Source organism: Pipra filicauda, unplaced genomic scaffold, assembly GCF_003945595.2.
Source record: "Pipra filicauda isolate LSUMZ 115617 unplaced genomic scaffold, ASM394559v2 scaffold52_size3558583_pilon, whole genome shotgun sequence".
Classification (NCBI taxonomy): domain Eukaryota; kingdom Metazoa; phylum Chordata; class Aves; order Passeriformes; family Pipridae; genus Pipra; species Pipra filicauda.
Window position 1 is genome coordinate 1,356,863 of NW_024104676.1, and position 21,509 is coordinate 1,378,371.

General features: G+C 35.9%; 1 protein-coding gene across 2 annotated transcripts; it reads right to left on the reverse strand.

The window, feature by feature from the left end:
* Positions 1 to 591: 591 nt before the first annotated feature.
* On the reverse strand, positions 592 to 11,309 carry MC2R (melanocortin 2 receptor). 2 transcript variants are annotated; one of them, XM_039387094.1, is made up of 2 exons: positions 11,267 to 11,309; positions 592 to 1,899 (listed from the first exon to the last, which is right to left on the reverse strand). In XM_039387094.1, the coding sequence occupies exon 2, from the start codon at positions 1,743 to 1,745 to the stop codon at positions 780 to 782; it is 966 nt and encodes a 321-aa protein (XP_039243028.1). In that variant the 5' UTR covers positions 1,746 to 1,899; positions 11,267 to 11,309; the 3' UTR covers positions 592 to 779. The 2 variants fall into 2 exon arrangements, with proteins under 2 accessions (XP_039243028.1, XP_027598759.1); XM_027742958.2 differs by lacking the exon at positions 11,267 to 11,309 and adding an exon at positions 9,083 to 9,131.
* Positions 11,310 to 21,509: the final 10,200 nt, after the last annotated feature.

Sequence of the window (21,509 nt, forward strand, 5' to 3'; positions counted from 1 at the left end):
AATGTTATGTTTTACTGCTGAATTTTGGATTTTGATATAAATCTGTCTTGGATGCTCCCCATTGCAGGGCTAAATGTATAGTGTTTTCTTTAATGATTATTTCTCTATGTTTTGATGTTATGACGTTAACATTTTATCATATAGTTGCATTATCATTTACATTTGGAGAATTCAGTCCAAAATATCCTTTTCCCTTGGACTTAACTCCGAAAATTGTTTTGAAACTTAGAGGTCACTAATTGCATGATTTTAAGGAGACTAGATGATAAAGAAGAGTCATGAGCTCACTCTTTCAGCAAAATCCATATTTTCCGCTTAATCATAGACTTTTATAAAAATGCGCAGTTTAGAAATAAATATTCATTTCACTGCAATTTAAACAACAGAATTTTAAAGTAGTATACACCTTGAATTGAAATTACTGATATAGAGTGAGTTGGCTCATTTCTGTGGTAATGTAACACTGGATGCAGAAGATTTAATTTGAGTTTTCCTGAAATGACAAAAGATAGTTAAGACTGTATTTTTTTTTTTTTAACTTTCATGAACATTGTCAACAGAATTAGCTTAGTAATATCTCTGGAGGTCTACTTGAAAAAGATTTGTAAGCGTAGTTGGTTTTTATGTATTCTTTGGTCGTCTTCTGAAAAGTCACTGGTAATACACTGCAATATGCAAAGTATTACTGTCGGCATACTTGTTGGTATTTTTGACTCCGCAAACAGATGTTGCACAGCACTCCACAGGTGCTTCTATAATCTTAATTTTTCACTAAGTGTTTACCAGTTCCAGTTCCAGTTTGATCTGGAACAGTAGAACATCTTCTTAAATGTACTCCTCAATTCTGGGCTTCGAAATGCAAAAATCATAGGGTCAATGATCGCATTGCACATTATGAGTGTTCCATTCACATGGAAAATGGACATGTAGCAAGCACAGTAAGGGTTATGTGGGCAAAACCTTGCTAAGAGAATGTGAAGAACAAAGGGGGCCCAACAGCAAAGGAAAACTCCAAGAAAAATAGTCAATGTAATTGCTCCTTTCATGTTAGTTCTCTGGTGGGCTGTGCTGGTGGGCAGTGAGGCAATCATTTTAGCGTGAGATCGAGCCAGGAGGAACATATGGACATAGAGGCACAGTATAAAAAACATCATTAGAGGGAACAGGATAGTGAAGGGAATGACTGTTGCAGCTTCATAGGAGAAGAGGGCAATGGCAATGCTACTGCCAGCACAGAACGTCCAAATGACTGCCAGGATAACCAAGGCCCTTCTCAGTGTCATGATATTATGGTACCGCAAAGCATAGAAGATAGTGATGTATCGATCTGCTGCAATAGCCAACAAGCTGAAAATAGATCCCAGTAAAGACAGAATGAACATGGAATCCATGGCATCATCCAGTTTTTTCTCAAAGTCCCCATGACGTGTCAGGTATCCCATTTTGCACAAGATGATAAAGATGTTCTCCAGAGTTTTGTACAAGCTACCTAACATGTCTGAAATGGCTAAACTGCAAATGAAAAAGTACATGGGCAAATGCAAGTTCTTATTTCTAACAACAGCAATAAGGATAAGCAGATTTTCCAGTATCCCAGCAGCAGCAACAGTGAAAAAAACTTCCTCTGGCACCACAACCTGGATGCAGTCAGTGACATTTAAGGAAAAATCACTTATATTTTCAAGGGAAGGAATGTTTGTCTGCCCTGGGTGTTTGATTAAGTTGAAAGGCCTCTCAGTGCTCATCTCTTCTGGTCGTGGAAAGGTTCTGGATCACTGTTTTTTAGGTTTGGCTTTATTCTGAAGCTGACCTGTGAGTCAGACCATTCTTCTTTTGATCAAGGTTTCCTCCTTCATGTGAAGCAATTTTAAGACTTAACTGAAAGATTTGGAATTTCTCCTACAATAAAACATGTAGAAACATAAATACCAAGAAGAAATTTACCATACAGAAAAGGCAAAAATAGACATTTGAAATATCACCTACTGTGATGGAAAACACATATATCATCACTAAAGAGAGGCACAATTGGATTAGATAAAATAAGACCTGTTCAAGGCTTCACTGAACCCTAGAGAAAATCAAAGTGTAAATTATCTCTTAGCTTCAAAGTAATTTTAAAAAATAGGTATAGTTTTCTTTACCAATGGGCATACCACATTTACTGAACTAATCTGACAGACTGCAAGAGTTTGGCAATCTCTAGTGGCCCAGCTGTTTTCTTTGAGAAAGTCTGGCATTTCTCACATGATTTGCAGTTTAATAGGCACAAATAAGACCAATGCCAAGATAAACTGTTGTCCAGAACAGGAACATGTTTACCACCACACTGTTGATGGTGCAATGAAGTACCCTTAATTTAGATGTGAACATTTGTAAATATCGATGTTTTTAGAGGCATGTTAGATAGCAGTGAGAGGTTTCCTTTTAATTTATATTGAAACTGTAATTTCATTAAATTTCATGAAAATATTTCTAAGATCCAAAGGACAATCTTTTCTTTTCTGTATTTTACAACCATCTATTAGACCGAATATTTATTTCAGCATCAAGATGATATTTTCCTTTCTCCATAATGATCCTGATCTAAACTACCTCAAAGCATACAGGAATCTTTCAAAAAGAATAGGCTTTTAACTTTTTTCATTAATGTTTAAATAGATACAATATTAATTTAGCTCAGATATGACCCATAAATTATAAGACACATTTTTTCCTGTCATTTTTATAGCCCGTCTTGCAAAACACACATGCAGTTGCTATTTGGAAAACCCCCTTCTTTAAAAAACTGATATATTTTCACTGAAAGGATTGTCAGGCATTGGAACAAGCTGCCCAGAGTAGTGGTTGAGTCACCATCCCATGAGGTATTGAAATGATGTGTAGATGTGGCACTTGGGGGCATGGTTTAGTGGAGGACTTGGCAGTGCTGGGCTAACACCTGAACTTGGTGATCTTAAAGGTTTTTTCCAACCTAAATTACTCAATGATTCTCCCTCTGTTTTCAAGTTTAAAACAGGTTTGTTTGACACTTTCATACCAATAAGTCTTAAAATTCCTTTGGACATTTGTTCATCGTCAGGGTTGTTGAATACCATAATACACTGTTACTATTCCAAAGGGAGAAGTCAAAATTTTAATTATTTTGCATGTAAACAATACTGTCTGCAAGTGTCAATATCTGTTACCAGGGCAGCTGAACTGCTATCTGGATGAGATTAGCCCTAATGGAGATGGATGTATTTGGTGTCTTTTCTGTGGAAAACAGGTTTCTAAGTTGTGTTTGCTAATGTCATCTGCTGAGATTTCCAGTAAGGTGCTACTTGTGGTATAGAATGCTGAGATTTGGACCACCTGCCTTCATGAATTTGACTGAAAAAAGCTCACTTAAGGAAAGTATTCAGGAGAGTACCCACACATATGTGAAAACACAGGCTGTGTAGTGGCATAAGTGAACTGTATTGCACTGCAGCATGCATGACCATTCCAAAGAAAATTAGGTCAGCACCTGTCAGTATGTGAAGGAAGGAGTTACTAACAAGAATAAGAGACTTAATAATGTCTTTGTAATGATATGTTTTTCCTATTCTCACCTAGAGCTGCTGTCACAGTTAAGTTTTATGATTTGTAATCTAGCAATCTGTTTAACAATTTTCACTCTCTACAGAAAGACAACACAGACACTTCAGACAAAACCTCATTTCAATTGGATTTAAACAGGGAATCAGTCAGCAAAAATATGTTTATGTCACTGCTTTCTCAGAACTTTTTTCATAATGCTTCTCTCTTGACAGAGTCATATTGCTGAAATAATCTGCCTGAAAAACATGAAGCTTCCTTCACTGAAAACATATAATATTATGAATGGCATGATATATCACATCTGCTGCTTATAATTTTACAGTGACACTTTAGTAAGTACAACATTTGGGAGGAAGAGAAAACTTATAAGGACTTTAGTGCATTCACAGTAAACTGAATAATTACATCACTTAATGTTGTTTCCAAACAATAGAAAGCCAGAAAAAGACATTCTTGTTTCAGAGAGTCTCATTTCAGCATATTGCACACTGTTTTATTAGGTTTCCATCAACCTAATTTCATTTAAGGTCTCATTTAAGGTCTAGGAATAAGTTTTTCTGACTAGCAAGAAATGTAAAACACTCAAAAAGCAACAAATGATAACAGAAGACCTTTACATCTGAAACACATTTGCAAATGCAGCTATATAGCAAAAAAATGCAAAAACCTCTACCTGTCATTTTTCATGTTAACATCATGTCCTGGGGCAGAAATCATCAGGTCAGTAACATTGGATACTCAGAAATACTTTTTATCTGGAAAGAGGCAGTCTCCTGAGCAGGTATAATGAGCAATGAGCTGATGGCAACAGTGAAGTTACTAAAAATGCATAAATTTGTAATATTACCAACAATTTCTATTCAGTTTGTAGTTATCTTAAGCAAGACAAAGCAGCAAACTGGGAAAATGGAAGCCAGGACCAGAAATTGTACTGACAATATTGTACAAACCTAGGAAACAAATCAAAGTCAAACTAGCTATCAATTGTATTCATCACCATGATTACAGTGTGACTCTTTAAAACACTCTTGTCACTTGGAAAGCACGTTTGCACTGGTTTATATTACACAGCTAAGAGTCAGCAGTGGTACTTCTCCTGGTACAAGGCTGAGAATGCATCTGTGGATGCTGGGAGCTCCCAGTACTCCTCAGGATCAATCTTGGACAGAAAGCACAACTGTCTCCTGTCTGCCCAGTGCCTACTGATAACTAAAATACAATTTTTTCTATGGTAGAAATGCAATGAATTAGCATCTGAAAGGTCTGGGAATAATAGGTCTGCACTTGATTTTTTTTTTAATTGGATGAAAACTTATTCATTAAATAAATAAACAACACACTTCCCCTCAATCCCAAAATGTTAAATAAACTGACCTAGTCAGCTGTACTAGTAATAAAAGTAATTTCAGTTGCAAGCTATAATGATAAGACAAAGAAATTATATACCCTAAATACTATATAAAATCCCAGGTATTTTTTTGCATCTCTTATTTTTTTAATAGCAAACTATATAGCCCTTTATCAGAGAGACCCCAAGGTGTACTTGTTCTTTAGATAGCTGGCAGTAAATAAAACTAGAAAGGGTACAGAGGAGTGTCTTCAGATTTTGGACCGCACAAAAAAGCTGAGATAACTAGACAATTACGTAGACGCAATGATTTCTTTCCAGAACCACTAAAGGTAATAATTCTCTGTTCTATGCATATAAATGTTTTGAAAAATGTAATTCATTAGGAATGAAACAGAATAAGTGGTTTGTGTATCAAACACAGTATATACAGCGTGTTTCACAATCCATTCAGTATATGCAGAGGTGTTTATTTGTCACTTGAAATACCACGACTTTTTCTCAATCCTAAACTCTCCAATATATTAGCACTTGCCTCTGATGTCATTATCTCTAGCATTTAACCTCCAAAGCTATCCAGTGTATAAACTCTCACTGTTTTAAATAAAAGTACCTCTATCATTGGGGTACCTGGTTCCCCTTCTAAAACTTGGTCCTAGTAGAACTGGCTATGCTGCCTGGTGCTGCTTAGGATGACCTTCTTTGAAAATGCCAGCCAAAGTTCCATGGATGGGAACTATGTATTTTTTTCAGTCAAACCAAGCCAAAATGTTACAATTTTTTTTATCAAGATACATTTGAAAAAAAACTACGGACAATTACCTTTTCTCTTGTTTTCAGCTTTTCCAGGTGTACCAGGCATTTAAGAAGAAAACAAGCTTCTCAAAAATACGGATATGGAGGTTTAATTTTTAAGAAGCTGTTAAAAAAGCGAAATAACAACTTTTTTTCCCCCTTTTTTTCTGTTTTCTTCAGTAGGCAGGCAATGGCTTTCAAGGGGATAAAGGCGACTGGACCTTTTATAGGCAGGTGAGCTATGAGGACAGGAGGATCCTTACGCTTGCTAATGGGCATTTCTTTTTGTCTACCAGCTGGGCTTAGCTCTGAACAAGAAAATAAGTGAAAAAACCACACAGAGCCCGATTCTGCCTTGTCCTGCACACTGTATAGTGCTTTACAGTTGTTAAAAGTAACTGTGTAAGAAGAATTATTCTACAATATATAGACTGCTAAGGGTCCTGTTAGCTTCTCTACCTCCTGTAGCTTTTCTGGCCATAATTAAAGTGAGAGTCACTGGCTATCTCAGAGTACTTAAACTATCTCACTGAATTCTAGGTTGACTGTGCTTAAGGTACCTCAACCTGGCCTGTATAAAAAAACCTGAACAGAAACCTTTCTGCTTGAGGAACGGTAGCGGATTATAAATGAAACATCCTCAGCTTCAGTTGTTAAACTCTTGAAGGGAAGAGTTTCCTCAGATACCTTGATTTTAAATCTCTCATCATTTATTAAACAGACCCAAATAATGCAGGAAGCATCCAAGAAAGTTGCTAAAATTTAGTGGAAGCACAGTTTTTCCATAGTGTATAAACATTCTTCCTTTTTGAAGCAATTTATGAACATTCTTTTTTTTTTTTCTTTCTGGAGGAGAGCTGACTGGTAACTTCATGAGAGGTTACGGTTTCACAGCAAGCTCTGAGCCACCTGAGCAACTCACTGTGCTGAAAGGCAAATTTCCTGCTCTCCCTTTCTACCTGCACTTCTTTCAGGTTATCTCCTGTTATCTCCCTGGAGCCTTCCAAACCTTTTCTTCCCTAAACAGCTATGGCAATTATTATGTGTATGTATCATATTTTCTCCTTACGCCAGGGTGTACCCTGAAAATGGGGTATGCTGGTGGGGCTGACTGGTGCAGGGGCTGCAGCACACTGAACTGGCGTGCCTGCAAGCTACCACACCTACCAGTTTGCTCAGGGTAAACTAACTCTAACTTTGTGAGCATTATGCCAAAAACTATGTTTCTACCAGTGCCAAGACCGTGCTATTTCTATCCAGCTCAGACATCCCTAGCAGCATAACAATCTATGTACAAACACCAGCATGAGTAGTTCCTTGCTAGTGAAACTCGGATGCCAGGGTTCCTCCTCTATGAAGTCCGATTAACCAAATCCTTCCTCTTAGGAAACTTTCCCAAAATTTCCTTTGGGAATCCTGCTGAAAGTATTGGTGTTTCTCATCAGGAACTGAGAGGGCAAAAAAAGTGTCCATTTGATAATTTTTTCTCATGCAAAACTAAAAAAAATATATTTCACAAACTTTGTTCAGCAGACACTGAATGAAACAGCAGCTGTGAATGGCAAAAGAGCAACAGCATTAATTTCCATCCTCTTCTGAATGTGAACAGTTTCAGTCACTGGCGTTTAGGTGTAACAGAAAGATCTCTTTCCAAGGAAGGTCTTTCAGAAACTTGAGTTTCCCCTGCTTACTGTTGTAGGTACATGCTAGAAAAAAGTACCATGTAGTCAGAGAACAGTAAGGTAGTTGGACTCTTTGCTTATGTTTCATTTTTCAGATGCCAGAACCTGTATCTTTTCATCAAAGTAAATATTGTTCATGTGAAAAACTAATTTAATACAGAATACAGTAATTGTAGTTTTGATCTAATATTTTTCCTTCTAAGTATTTTAAAAAAATGTTTATTCTTTAAAATTACAGTCTAGGTAAAACAATATTAAATAAGGGTATGTGAGAACTGTTAGGACAAATTAAGATACTATGATACCTGGTGTTGTTTTATCATATCATATTTTGAAATTTTATGAACAACTGCAATTAGTATCCATAATGGATTAGATAATTTATTCTTTTGCTTTGATCTCCCTCTAGTGTTCTAGGGTTAGCCAGGTGTTAATGACTGATTACAGTTATTCTGATACCTCACGTGTGGACATTATATTAAACATGTTGTTGCCTAAACTCAAGTTCATGTACTGTCACCAGACGTAAATAAATGCTTTTTGTACAAGCGTGTTCTCTGCCATGTATCTTGGAGATTTACTGCATCAGAATAATGAATATACATCCTGTATGATTTCAATGTCTTCTACTTTCTTAGAAATAGCTTTACACTTATAGAGACGGTACTTTCTGAAGAAAAGAGCAGAGACAAAAAAGGGAAGAGTATACATACACAAGCTAATTACAAAAAAAATATTGTTGTCTATAAACCTATACATATATCAATTGGGCTAATTGCTAGCAAAATATTACTCATATGATTAGAACTGTGGTTTCCCTATAAACAGCATTTCTAGAGTGAAATTAGGCTTCTAATTTAGAATTAGAAGCCTAATTTAGAATTACCGAAATTCTAAAGGTAAGATATGAGTGTATATGTTGATTGAGAATTCAATTTAGTATGTTTTTCCCAAGTTTGAAAACTGTAAGAATTTTCTGACCAAATCATACAGTGGACAGACTGGAGGTCTTGCAAAGATTACAGCTGAAGAAAATTTAAAAGTTTGGTTGACTTCATATGAATACTTCTTTTACTTTTCCCCTTAAGATCAGCATTGAAATAACACAATTATGTGTTCATTAATGAAAAATGCCACGATCAGGAAAGATTTCCTTATTTGCATTTGAGGTTAGGTATATGTCGTGATTTTGATGCCAATAGTAGAAAATAAAATAAAGTATCTAAGCTATGTAGAAAGTAACTGGCCAGGATTACTCTCCTCTGTATGGTAAGAGTGTAGCTTCATTAAAAACATGCATATCCCTGGGTACTTCAGCAAAGGTACTGAAAGCAAGAAAAGTAAAAATGATTAAGAAAAGATAGTCTGAGTTCTCAATATACTAAAAAAAAATCTTTGCAGTAGCAGAGGGGAAAAGGAATTATTTAGGGTGTTTATGAATGAAATGTCAAGAACTATTAAAATGACAGAAAGAAAAAGAACTTAAAGCTGAAAAGTCAGGAAATGTTTTCTAACTGATTAACTCCTTGTAGCAGTATAATTTTTCACATACAATTGCTGCGACTGTAAGCTGTGCTGTTATCTCAAGTACCTGGAACTAAAAAAACTGCATATAGTGTTGGAGGTTATATAAAGGCACTTGTTTTGTCATGAAGCATAAACACAGAATACTCACAAAGTCATTAGTGAAATAATCCTTTTCATATCAAGCATGTAGACAATTTTTTGAATGTGAGAGATCAACAGAGAGATAATTGAGAAAATTATCTGTAGAAAATTGAGGGTTGTAAATGAACTAATGTACTCCTGACTGGTGTTTTGCTTCCTTATCCAGTAGTTATGCTTCAGAGGGGTCTTTTCCCCAGCGCAGGCAGCACGTTGTGCCCTGCAGATGGGGAACTTTTTCAAGTCATTTAATACACAGCTATCAGGGAAGAGAATGAAATTCAGTGAAGATTTCCCATCTTTGCTGCTGGACAGTATAAGTGATCATGAGAGTTGTTTTTTTCTTTCGCTCTCCATAAAGCTAGTGTTGCTTTGAAAAGTTGTGATACATTAAGAAATATAATTATTGTGATACACTAAGAAATATAATTATTAGTCTATTGCAATTTTGAACAACATACTCTATCTAAAAAAAAAAAAAACCAAACAAACCTTGCTGTGCCTGATGCAAGTAATTGCTTTGGAAGTGATGCACTTATACCCTTTGCTAACACCCTTCACCCTAGTAGATGAGTCTCAAGCCACTAGAGTGACTTAGTGACAAGTTACAAATATATGTTTCTTTATTAAGATTGTAATGGGATGATTCATGTTTCTTTGAAATATTAGTTACTGTGCCCTAGACTTTGTAGTCTGCTTTTATTACACTATTCTTTCTTATTTGTTTGAGAATAAATTAATTTTAAGTCTATATATAGCTGTAACTTTCTACAAGGAATGAAAAATTATATTGAATTTGAATACAGGACAAATAGCTCTTTGGCTCACTGTAAAAATAAAGAGGCCTTCAAGTGACATTTCTGGAGGCCACCGCTCTGTTCTTACTCTTTCCAGTAAATCATTGTTTGCCAGTAATAATGCCATCACAGAAATGTTATCAACAAGTATCAAGGAAATCTCTTTTACACAAAAGCATTAACCATTTCTTGAAAAAGAAGTTCTGTGTTTCTGCTCTAAGAAAGCAGTACTCCTTTAGGACCCATTCATCTTTTCTCTGGCTGTGTTTGCTTCAGTAGTTGCAAACAAAATAATAGTCAAAGTAGATTGTACCATTAGAATAATATTTAATATTTTTAAATGACAGAAAACAAGAATATGGATTTATAGCATTTAAGCACATTATCTTGTAAACCCAGGTATGTCTTATTGAAAAAAACATGCATAAAAGATAAAGTATCTTCTTTCCTGAGAATTACTTAAAAGTGCCATTGTGCTTTTTATCTTGCTACTGAACAAGTAAATTTATATATCTTTATGCTAAAAAGTAAAAATAGTGAAAAGACAATGATTAAAAAATGAATTCAATAGATGGTTATTTTCTCTGGGAAATGTGTGGGCTGAGCAGGGTCAAGAAAATACCTCTGAGATATGTTTTTTCAGACCCATCTTCATCCCATATGTCTGAGAAGGAGAATGAATAGAAAAGCAAAAGGGGAAAGATTCAAACCTGAATTTTGCAAGCCCATAAAAATCTGCTTGCATTTGGAGTAGTGGCCACATAAAACTTTACGCTGGTTGCATGTCTGCGTTCAGTGCTAGAACGGTTTCTGTTATAGGTAGAAGATGATACAATCTCATTGAAAAAGGTGTGCTGTCACCCAAAGCCACCTCTGGAGAGGAGTGGGAGGTTTATGAAGAGACCCTAAATTAGGTCATTCTAGCTTGTCTTTTCCATGCATTAACATATGGAGCCCCCATGGCAATGATGCTGTGGTAGAACAGGTATTTCTGCTTCTGCACAAGTACCACAGAATTACATGCATATATGGGGGTGTGTGTGTGTGTGCATGTGGTGAAATTTGGCTTCTGCTTCTGGTCTGAAAAAAGTAACGAGGAAAATCGGAGGATTAATATTAATTCAGGCATCTACAACAACATGTGTAAATTATAGGCATTTACTGTGCCCCAATTTTCCTTGTGGTTATCTGCTTCAAGGCAGAGACTGCTGCTGTCCACTGCCTTCCTCTGCTGTGGATTAACTATCTCCAAGTATTGGCAATTAGAATGCATCAAAGCACACAGTCTACTGAGAAATCTATAACTATCAGGTAGATCAATGGAATTATTCGATGTTTACACTTGAGTAAGTGAGTCTTTGGTCTCCCTGAGCAGACTGAAAGCAACAAAACTATACCTGACAGCAGTAGCCCTCCTTAGATAATTCCCAGTCCAGATCCAGAAGAAGACTCATTGATGACCAGTTAAAAGGTTTCTGAGGGATGTGTGGCCTCTGGCTGATGCAGTGAAAAAAAACAGATGAAGAAGGAAAAGCAGTGTACAAAAGATAAGAAACATTTCAGTAGAACCTTCTGTATAAATTAATTTCTTCAGGTGGTAAAGTAAAAAATGTTACTCAAGCTTCATACAAGAGGTATAAAACCTCTGCCAAAATTTTGCTTTAAAGAAGAACTTAAGATGAAAGATTTTAGAGAACGTTAGAAATATGGCACTTTGTTTCACAAATAACATTGCATTTTTCACTAATTTATCCAAGGAGGCTTTCTGACATTAGATATATTTAGTAAACCTCCACTTACCTGCTAGAGAAATAATGTGTGAGTCAGTTTGCTGGTAACTCTGAGAGAAAGATTATTTATAAAGCAAATGAAACCAGCATAGTCTTTGCGTAAGGGAAAGATTGGAACATCTAAATCAAAGAGAACGACATTTGTTTCATTGGCATAACCTTGAATTAGGGTCACTTTAAAATAAATCATCTGCTGTCTCTTGAAACATTCATAAGAAAGAAAAACAAAATATGCCCAGTCAAAGGAAAAATATTTTGCTTCAAATGGATTACCCTTTCAGCCACTCCTGATCTTTATAACCTCCCCTCCTAATATTTGGCAGGAGGAGCCTGTAAATCAAGGAGACTATTCACAAAAGGACCATAATCCATGTTATAAATAGTATTTAAATAGTCAGGTAGATAGCTGAGATGTCATATGATGTTCATTGCCCATTAAGATGACTGTCACTGTGTTTGTTTTTCAATCTAACACCTCTACTAAAGACCCAACTGGTGGCTGAACTGAAAAGTTAACGAGGTAGGGAGAGCTCCAAAAGTTCAACTGTATTAGTCTGAATAAGTTTAAGTGATAATTACAGAGAACTGTAATTCAGGTCATGAAGGTAAAAATATGTACTGAGCTTTAACAATATTCTATAAAGAGCTGGTAGGCCCTACTACTGAAACAAATAGGAGGGAACAGCATAAGTGAGTTACCTTAGGGAAAGAATTCACAGTTGGATCTATTAATTAGCAATTAAATAGCAATGCCCAAAAGCAGAATTATATTCTTAACTGTATAAACTGATAAAATTTGTTTGCTTCGAGGGAACCAAAGGAAAGTTCAACTCTACTACAGAAAGGGTGAATTCAGGCTCAAGAACCAAGGATTGAATTCATCTGTGTGCAGAAGGACTGGTAAAAACACAAGCCCTCTTCAATAAGCAGTTTGACAGCTCTAGTGAGAGTCATTTGGATCTCTGGAACTTAATTATTAGAGAAACAAAGGCTTAGCAACACATTCGAAGGGAGGGGACCTGAAAAATAAAAAAAAGTTCATAAAATGTAAAATATATTCATTATCTTTGAGCATCCTTCAGATTGCCAAGGAGGAAAGAACTGTCTCACTCTTTCTGTCCTGAGTTGCACACAGGTTTCATCTTTGCTTTTAAATTCCTTTTCTTTAGAGAAGTTGGACCTGCTGAGTGCCATTGTGATACACAAATGGGTCGTGGAAGAATAGGACAAAGTCAAGACAACTGATGTCACAAGAGTGCAGGACATTTTTTTACCATTTGTTTTCACTTGCATTGTCCAACATTTAAAAAAACTCTTTCAAATGTACCTGGTTATGGTCCTAGCTCTTGAGTGCCAGCTTCAAGGGTACTCATGCTTTATTGTGTCAGGTGGTTTTTCTAATGTTAATGTTTGCGTTTTCTGTTTTGTGAAGGAGAGGTGTGTAAATATGAACGGACATGTCAGAGACAGGCTAAGAGTTATTTGATTTTTTTTTAATATCACTATGTAAAAACAGATGTACTATAATGAATTACAATGAAAAAACAGCTAGAATTGCGTGTCATAAATAAAAAACGAATCCCTGTTATCGCACTGCATAAAATATAGTGTTTCTATTTAAAGATCCATTAAATCAGTAGATAATTCTAGTTTGAAAGATGAAAAATGCAAAGTAATTAGAGAATGACCTTATCACTTGACAAACTTCTTACAGTGATTTTACCAGTTCCATGCTTAAACAAGTATGGCCAATCTAATAGTTGTATTGCATAAGTTTTCATCCCACTGTGTTTCATTTCCCAAGAGCACAGCAGGAAATAAACAGTATTTTCACAACATGTGAAGAGACAAAGAGATCTAGAAATTGTAGCAGTAAAAAGCTCTATAAATAGTCCAGGCTTTCAAGAAGGAGACATGATTGGTAAAGTTGACTAGAAGAAGTGTGAGTGAAAACTGGGGCCTCAGGCCAAGAGAAACACAGATACTATTTCCACAGTATACATTTTTTTCCATCTAGTAGACAGGGAATGCATCAACTGTAGTTGATTATCAATATTAAATACTTAGCAAAGTCTCAGATTCTGTAGCCATGACCTTTAGCAAAAAAAGGAAGCATGGATTTAGCCTGCCATTTGATTCTTGCTTAAGAGCAGATCTGTTAGGTCCTTTTTCATTTCATGCCATTCTCAGCATGCTGTGCAAACTTGGAGCTTTGCATAAAAGGCAACTGTTAGGCTACTCTATCATCAGAAAGCAAATAATAATCTTCTAGAGACAAATGGCTTAAGGAAACATTAACAGGAGAAGAGGTTTTTCTTAAGCAGAAGACAGACTAATCGTGATTGTCTGGTAAATAAAAAATATGTAAATATTTGCAAAATTATTACTAATAATCCAGTATTTGCACAAAAATACTCATCATTTTTTGGTGACTTGTAGTGTGAAAAAAAAATTAAGTTTTAGGGAATTTCTGGGGGTAGACTGGTAATAAACTCATCTCTGAGGCAGTGCCATATGGTCTAACAAAGCTCCAAGAAGGATTCAGCCAACTTTTTCAGATGTTAGCGTGTTTTATCTTGCACACTGAAATACAGCAAGTGTGATGATAAAATCTGGTATTAAAATGCCAGTAGAGAATTTTTTTTGACGAATCTGGGTTAGATAGAGCAGCCCAAGATACCATGCTGGTGTACCTCTGTCTCCAGCCATCACATCGTGCTTGGTTCCCAGCACTTCACAGCTGAACACTGTTGAGCATAAATGTATGCTTACAGCCCCACACCCAGGGAATCTTGATTTATTCATTAGTAAATACTTGCAGTAACAGCAAAGCTACTGCTGTTATTTTCTTGCACTGTGTTGTTGTATCTAGTGTATTGGAGTGAGAGGAAAAGAAGAGCTGGAGCCTTCCCAGCTGGTGTGCCCTTGTTTAATGATGTGTGGAAAGGGCAAGTCATGAACCAGCAGCCTGAGGGGGAGTGGGTAGTGGTGGCATGACCCCTTCACCAAGGCAGGCTGGAGGGAGTAGTAAAATAAGGTTGGGGGAGATAAGGTTGGCTATGTGACTATGGTCTCCTCCGGATTTCTTTAAAATGGAAACCTAGTTTTCTGATCCTCTTACCTTCCTCTGAGGTTATGAGCAGTCAGTTTCTGGTGTCAGCCCAAATGTCACAAGAGTGCACTTTCGGCTTTTCATTTCAGAGGCCTTACATGTGTATTAATGCAAATTCTTGCAAAAGTATTTTTTTTTGCCCTCTTCAATTTTTCTAAAGGAAATTGTCTGTTAAACTTTGTTTAAACCAACAATATAGTCAAGGAGTGTATTAGACTCAGTACATGTAAGGGTTAACTGCAGTTTCATGGTCTACTTAAATGTTAACACTTATTTTTAAATACTTGGATTTTCTATTTTTATATTGTACTGTTACAAGTGTTTTGGGTATAATATTGCTATTCAATGTGAAAGATTAGAAAGGTTTTAAAAAGGAAAATCTGGCATTGCTTTTGCTGTGCGAGATGGTTTTCATGCACGTAGTGCAGTGGTCAGATACTTCTCAAATACTGGTGTTCAAGGGGACCAAATTATTTTCTGTAGATGTTCAGTAATTTCAATCAGAAAGTCATGTCAGGAAAATTTAGTAATCTTTTAAAAAGTACATTAATTTCTTCAAAAATGAGAACAAGAACAGTTAAAAGGAATATATATTTTATTAAGAGTCATTGACTGTCTAGGATAATTCTCCTTTTTGTCTTTCCTAATTACTGTTTGCTTTCTCCTCTTTTCCCCTTTATGGAGCTTTTGGGGGACATTCTAACAAAAGAAAACCTAGAGGGTACATTTGTTAAGTATTTTCTGCATGATTATCCACTATCAAAATTAATATTTAATTATTTTCACTTTCAAAAGGCAAGAATTGTGGTGCATAACAACAGGCTTTTCAGTTTATAAATTTGTTTGTATGAAGAACTTTATTTTCATGATTGTCTCCCATTTATTTAAATTCCTTAACTTCTTTTTGCTTTTTCTCACTAATTTTGCTTTTGCAGTACTGCCAACTATATAATTGCTCTTGATGTAGTTTTCAGTGAAAGCTAGTTTAATTGACACAATTGCCTTTAAAAAATAAACATATCATTAATTTTACTTTACACTTAGATAAATGACAACATTTGCATGTAGATTGGGATCATTATACTTTTTAAGAAGTATCTGTAAATATGGTAAAAAACTAGAGATATTCAGTATTATATGAACTTAAAACCAATACAGCCTTCAAGATAGATACAATTTAATTTTTTAACAGGTCTAGTCTTTCAAAGTTCAGGAGAAGCAAATACCTTAGAAAGGAAGTATCTAGGACTCAGTATTCTCCTCTTCCAGAACCTCCTACAAGGCAGGAGAACTTCCCTCTCCTCTTTCTATCCTTATTTATGATAAGCATTTGTAATGGCAGACTGTGGCACAGGTCAGGTAGTTTTGATCGGAAGTCTTCCTCAGGATTGCTTGTTTCTTTTATCATTCACTGCCTGATAGGGAGGCTGTGTTTTATTGCTTAATTGCAAAACATGCATCACATTAAAGACAACAAAATGAAGTTTCATATAAAGTGATAATCTCTTGACTATGTCTTCTAGTTTGCTATTAATGGGCAGAAATTTTATTTTTAGTTGGTGCAGTTAATTTAAAAAAACCCTCATAAACTTCAAAATAATTTGTATAGAGAAATAAAATGCAACATGAGAAGTTTCTTGATTTGAAATTTAACATTATATTTGACTTTTTATTTCTCATTTAAAAAAAATTTCTGAAGAAATCTGAAAGTCTACATAAAGTTTTATATCTTTGTGTTTCCTCTTTAGATAGGAGAAGAAACATCAATGCCTTTTACATTAATTAAAGTTAACAAATAAAAATATGGAAAAGAGTAAGTGTAATGACAGGGATAAATATTATGAAAATACACTTTCAGGACAGTAAAATAATTTGTCCACTTGTTGAAATCTCTAGCTGATGATTTGAGATTGAGGAATTGCTTCAGCTGTTATAATTTTTCTTTCTTATCTCGCTCTCAGAAAAAGCTTGAGCCTTGGAGTCCTCAGTGGAACTGTCTGAGGGCAAGAGCAGCACTAAGTCTGTTGTTGGTACTGAGCAGCAGGGAGGAGAAGGGTAATCCTTTGAAAAAGCAGGTCAAAGAACTCCTTTTATTTTCCTTGTTTCGTTTTGTGCAGAGGTTTCATGTTGGACTGAGACAGCATCCTTTTAATCTTAGGTTTGTAGCTGCACTTAACCTGACCACGTGTACTACCTTTTGTTCTATAAAATTCTGATTTATCTTTATTCTTGAAGCTATGACAGTAGAGTAAGCTGAATGGGAGGAACAACTTTGGAGAGTGGAATAACGCAATTTAAAATATGACCTCCTAGTGTAGTGACTGATTAGGTGGAGGAGTATTCACTGGAATGGCAAAGACAGCTCATGTAGTCTTTATTTCACTTAAACCCAAAAAGATAGACAGCTGAAAGTGCTGTTAGTGCTGAAATCTTTTAATTTACTTTTTCTGATGACCATTACGTATTGCTACCTGATAAAAAACCCACCATTGTCTAAATGGATTTTTAAAAACAATTTATCTGGATGGTCTCTAAAGGCATTGACCACTGTTGCATCTCTTTCTTTTAACTTGGACTTTTTTTTTTGACATCTAATTTTTCTTACATTCCATTTATGCCTTTGTGAATCAGGTAATTTTTTAAAATGCTATTTATATACTTTCATATTCTGTTTAGTGTGAAATTATTACTGTCTGAAATAACATACTTACAATTTTTGGCATGTAAAGAACAGAGATAATCAATATAACAGCTTTGTCTATTGTTTTTCTCTGTTAAGACAATGTTATTCAGCTTTTGCTTTAGGTTTTTGGTAGAAATTGACAGAAAAAAATATTTCTTCAGGCATTTTTAGCTTTTTTTCTCTGACTATTAATTAGTCTACAGCATGCTTTTACTGAATGCTTCATTTGTTTAGTGTGACAGAAAATCAACAAAGACTTGCATTTTGTTCTCAGTCTAGTTTATACCTACCTGCCTGTTATTCTCACTAAATACATTTTCCATTGACAGTGTTTGATTATCTGCTATGTATAATTGAAAAGCCTCTTATATTGTTCATTTGTCATTCCCAGCCATGCATGGGTATGGACACTTGGAGCAAAAAATTGAACGTGTTTGCATTTGTAAATTGAATTCTTTGTTCTTGTATTAATCTTCACAAGTGGCATTTAGGCTCATTAAAAAAAAAAAAAAGGAAGAAAAAGGGAGAGACTCTGTTCCTGCCACACCCCCTCTCCCTCCTAGCCCCCATTTTAAAAAGATCTTACTTTCATTCCAAAGCCAAAATATAGTTGGTCTTGGTAGGAAGTGGGTGCAGTAGAGCTTGTGGAAGATTGACTTTTACTGTTCAGTACTGACTGTTTAATTTTTGTAATACAGTCACATAACAAATCCAGTAATGAAGGTATGAGAAAGAATAGATTTACAGCACAAAGCTTCATCAAAATAAGAAGGTAGCATAAGAAGACAACGGACAGAAGATGAAGAAGATTGGTTTAGACACATTGGCTTGGTCTCTATTGCTACAATGTCTGAGTGCACCATCTTCAACATGTTTGTCTGCATAGTATAGTTGAGGTAAGAAAAGTGTCTCAACTTATTTTTTCTAGTTGTTTCTGCCAATGGGTAATTGAGTCATAGAGAAGCTGAAAGGGACTTTACGGTATCTTTGCAGTAAGACAAAAGTTCCTTAGATCTAATTTTAGACTAGCTATTAATATTAGCTCAGCCTTTGTGAACAGCAAAAGCTGCCCAGAACTGTGCTAGAAACTGAGTTTATATGGGCAGATGCGCCCTTAGACCCCCTCGCTGTATCCTGCTGCTGTGCATTTACAAGTCGGTTGCATGTGCCTGTACTGACTTCAGCATTGGCTCCTGCTGTTGCCATGTCCCAGGGCAGAGCCACAGAAGTGTTTCTTTTTGGAGCTGGTTTGGCCACTTTCCTCTCTAAGACTACAACAAGGATCACCACAGGAAGGAGAGAGGGGGATGGTGATGAAACAGAAATTTCCAGGAACTATCAGGCAAAAACCAAAGGTCCAACTAGTGAAATATTTTCCTTACAACAGTAACCATTGGTGGATCAGTTCACTGGATGTTGTTTAGTAATTACAATTACTAAAGTGTACTTTAGTACTTTTTTGGTTGGGTTTTGGGGTTTTACTTTTTTTATAGTGTGGTTGTCTGGCCTCCCATTGCACTCATGTAAACTTTTAGCCTTCAAAGAATCCTTTTGCAATGTGTTCCTCAGGTTTATGACCTGTGGGATAATTTTTTTCTGTAGGAAGGATGTTCCACTTTTATTGTATAGAACATGACTCGTTTTCGTTTTACGAAGGGCAAGTTGGGTTTTGGTGAGGAAGGAAGACAAGGATAAGGGCATATTAAATATTGGATGATGTCCCAGTTCAGGTTAATTCCCTTCCTATGATGAACAGTGAGCTTTTTTGTATTGTTCTCATGTACTGGGGTTCTGTTTTGTTTTTCTTTTTTTCCGAGAGCTGGACTTTTTTTCTGATTTCTGGCCAGGAATATCTTCTTCTCTAGCTTCAGCATAACCTTTCTAAGTGTTTCAAATTTTTGAGCTGCTTAAACGTCCAGGAATTATGTACTATTTAAGCCTCCAAGAATAAGTAAAACCAAAGCTTAAAAAAATACAGATGCTATAAATGGTTTCCAATCCAAATATCCATGTCTGTAGACTGATGGTACAAAAGAAAAGGTGCATATCTGCACTAGACATTAAAAAAAGTGGGCTATGTTCTCTTGTCTCTTCTCCTCACCAGGAGGACTTTCAGCTTCTGTCAGTCTCACTTATGGAGTGCAGGATCTTTACATCTCTGCACATGGTATCTTTTTTTCCATCTCTAACTCTCTCTCTCACTCCTGCAAAAAGCTATTTGCTTTTGGCTTCAACTCCTTTTTGCCAAATTACCTCCCTGCTGTTTAGTTTTATATATCTTTTGTCAAGGGATTCACCTTGCTGTCTTGTAGTCTCATGACTAGCAGGCAGTTTTCTTTGATGTAGTTTGGCGGTGTTGGTGTATTTTGTTGCCCAAGGGCTTGCTTTAATTTAAATGCAAGATTGTCAAGGCTTAATGAATAGTGTTGTTTATGGTCTCTTGTCAGCTCTTGGAACTGCATTCTAAATTTAATTAAAAAAAAAACACAAAGAAAGTAAACATTAGAAATGTGGGGATTCTTCATTTTTAATTTGACCATTAAGATAGAATGAGTTTTCAATGCTAAGCAGTTTATAGGTGGCAAATGGAAAAATTACCCAGATAATTACATGTGTTTAACTAGTTATAAACTACAGTAAAGATCCTATAACAGGAAATTCGAACACTGCAAGTGGTGAGAAGGTCTCAAGGAATGCTTCTTGAAAAAAGCCACCATTGAATAGGGTCACAACAACCTGGACTAAGTTGCCTGTCAGGGTCCAAGACAGCCTGCAAGGCAGAGCCAGAAAGAAAAATGGCCCTGATGGACGTGCCCTGAAACGTACTCTAGCCAAACTCCATATATGCTGATACCTCACAGTATTTACAGAAATGATGACTCCAGAGGTGGAATTTCTTTCTTGCTTTCCCCTCTTCAGCCTCCTCCCCCCAGCCTTCCTGAACTTTCCATGAATCAGGAAGGCAAGTTCTGAAGACATCTTGCTCCATAGAACAATATCTCATACCCATTCTCTGAGAGACAAGACCTAAAACCTTCCAGCACCTACAGCTGTGGCATTTCCTGATCATAAAGTTTGAGTTTTTAATTTCTGTTACATTTTGATGGGCTTATCACTGATATTTAGTAGAAGAAGAGATGAAGAGACATCAGGTTTCTCAGCAAGAGGCCGTTACTGCCCCAGTCCTTTTCTTCTTTCTGTGATTTCAGCCATCAAGTTGAGTAAAAGGACCAGAAGAGAGACCAGGCTGTTTCTAGCATCCCTCTCTTTTCCACCAATGGGCAGTGCAACTGAATCACCCTAAAGGAACATAAGCAGATGCGATGTTCTGCTCCATTCATTCATTGTGGTACAATTTGTATGCAGTGTGAACACAGAATGTATTTGTGAGGTGAGTCTGCCATAACGAGGGAAGCATTGGCACAAGTTGGCTGTGATCTCGAAGCTGTTGAATCAAACACTTTAAAAAAAATTCAGTTAAAAAAGATTTTTCGCACCAGGATTAAGTGAAATAGCTAAAATTGAAACAATTCTAAATACATCCAAGAAGCAGAAGAGTGAAGGCCTTGTAGCAATCACATTGATCTGGAAAGTTAACACAGAATCCTGCACTTTGACATTCATGTTTGGTCTTTGATGTTTTGTATCAAAGAAAGCTCCCTCCTTCATCTTTTTATTCAGAAAATGTTTTTCTTTAGCAAGCGATGTGTATTTTACCTTTTCATCTTATCCACTGTAGTTCAGGGCTGTTAAAGAACTACATTTGCTCTCAGCGGAACTCAAAATAGCTTGCTCTTTATTCAAAAAGAAGGTGCATAATTACACGAAGCCTGAACAATGAAATAGTTCAGAAAGTGAAATAATAAACACCAACACAAATAATTTTGTATGGTTTCACACATCCAGTGTACTGATTATGAAAGTTATTTCTATTTAGAGTTATTAACGATAATTCTGCCACAATAATTTGCTTATGGAATACAAGGTTAATGAGAGAAACGGTAAAATATGACAATAAGGAACAGTGCATAATTAATCAAAATGTTATTTAAATC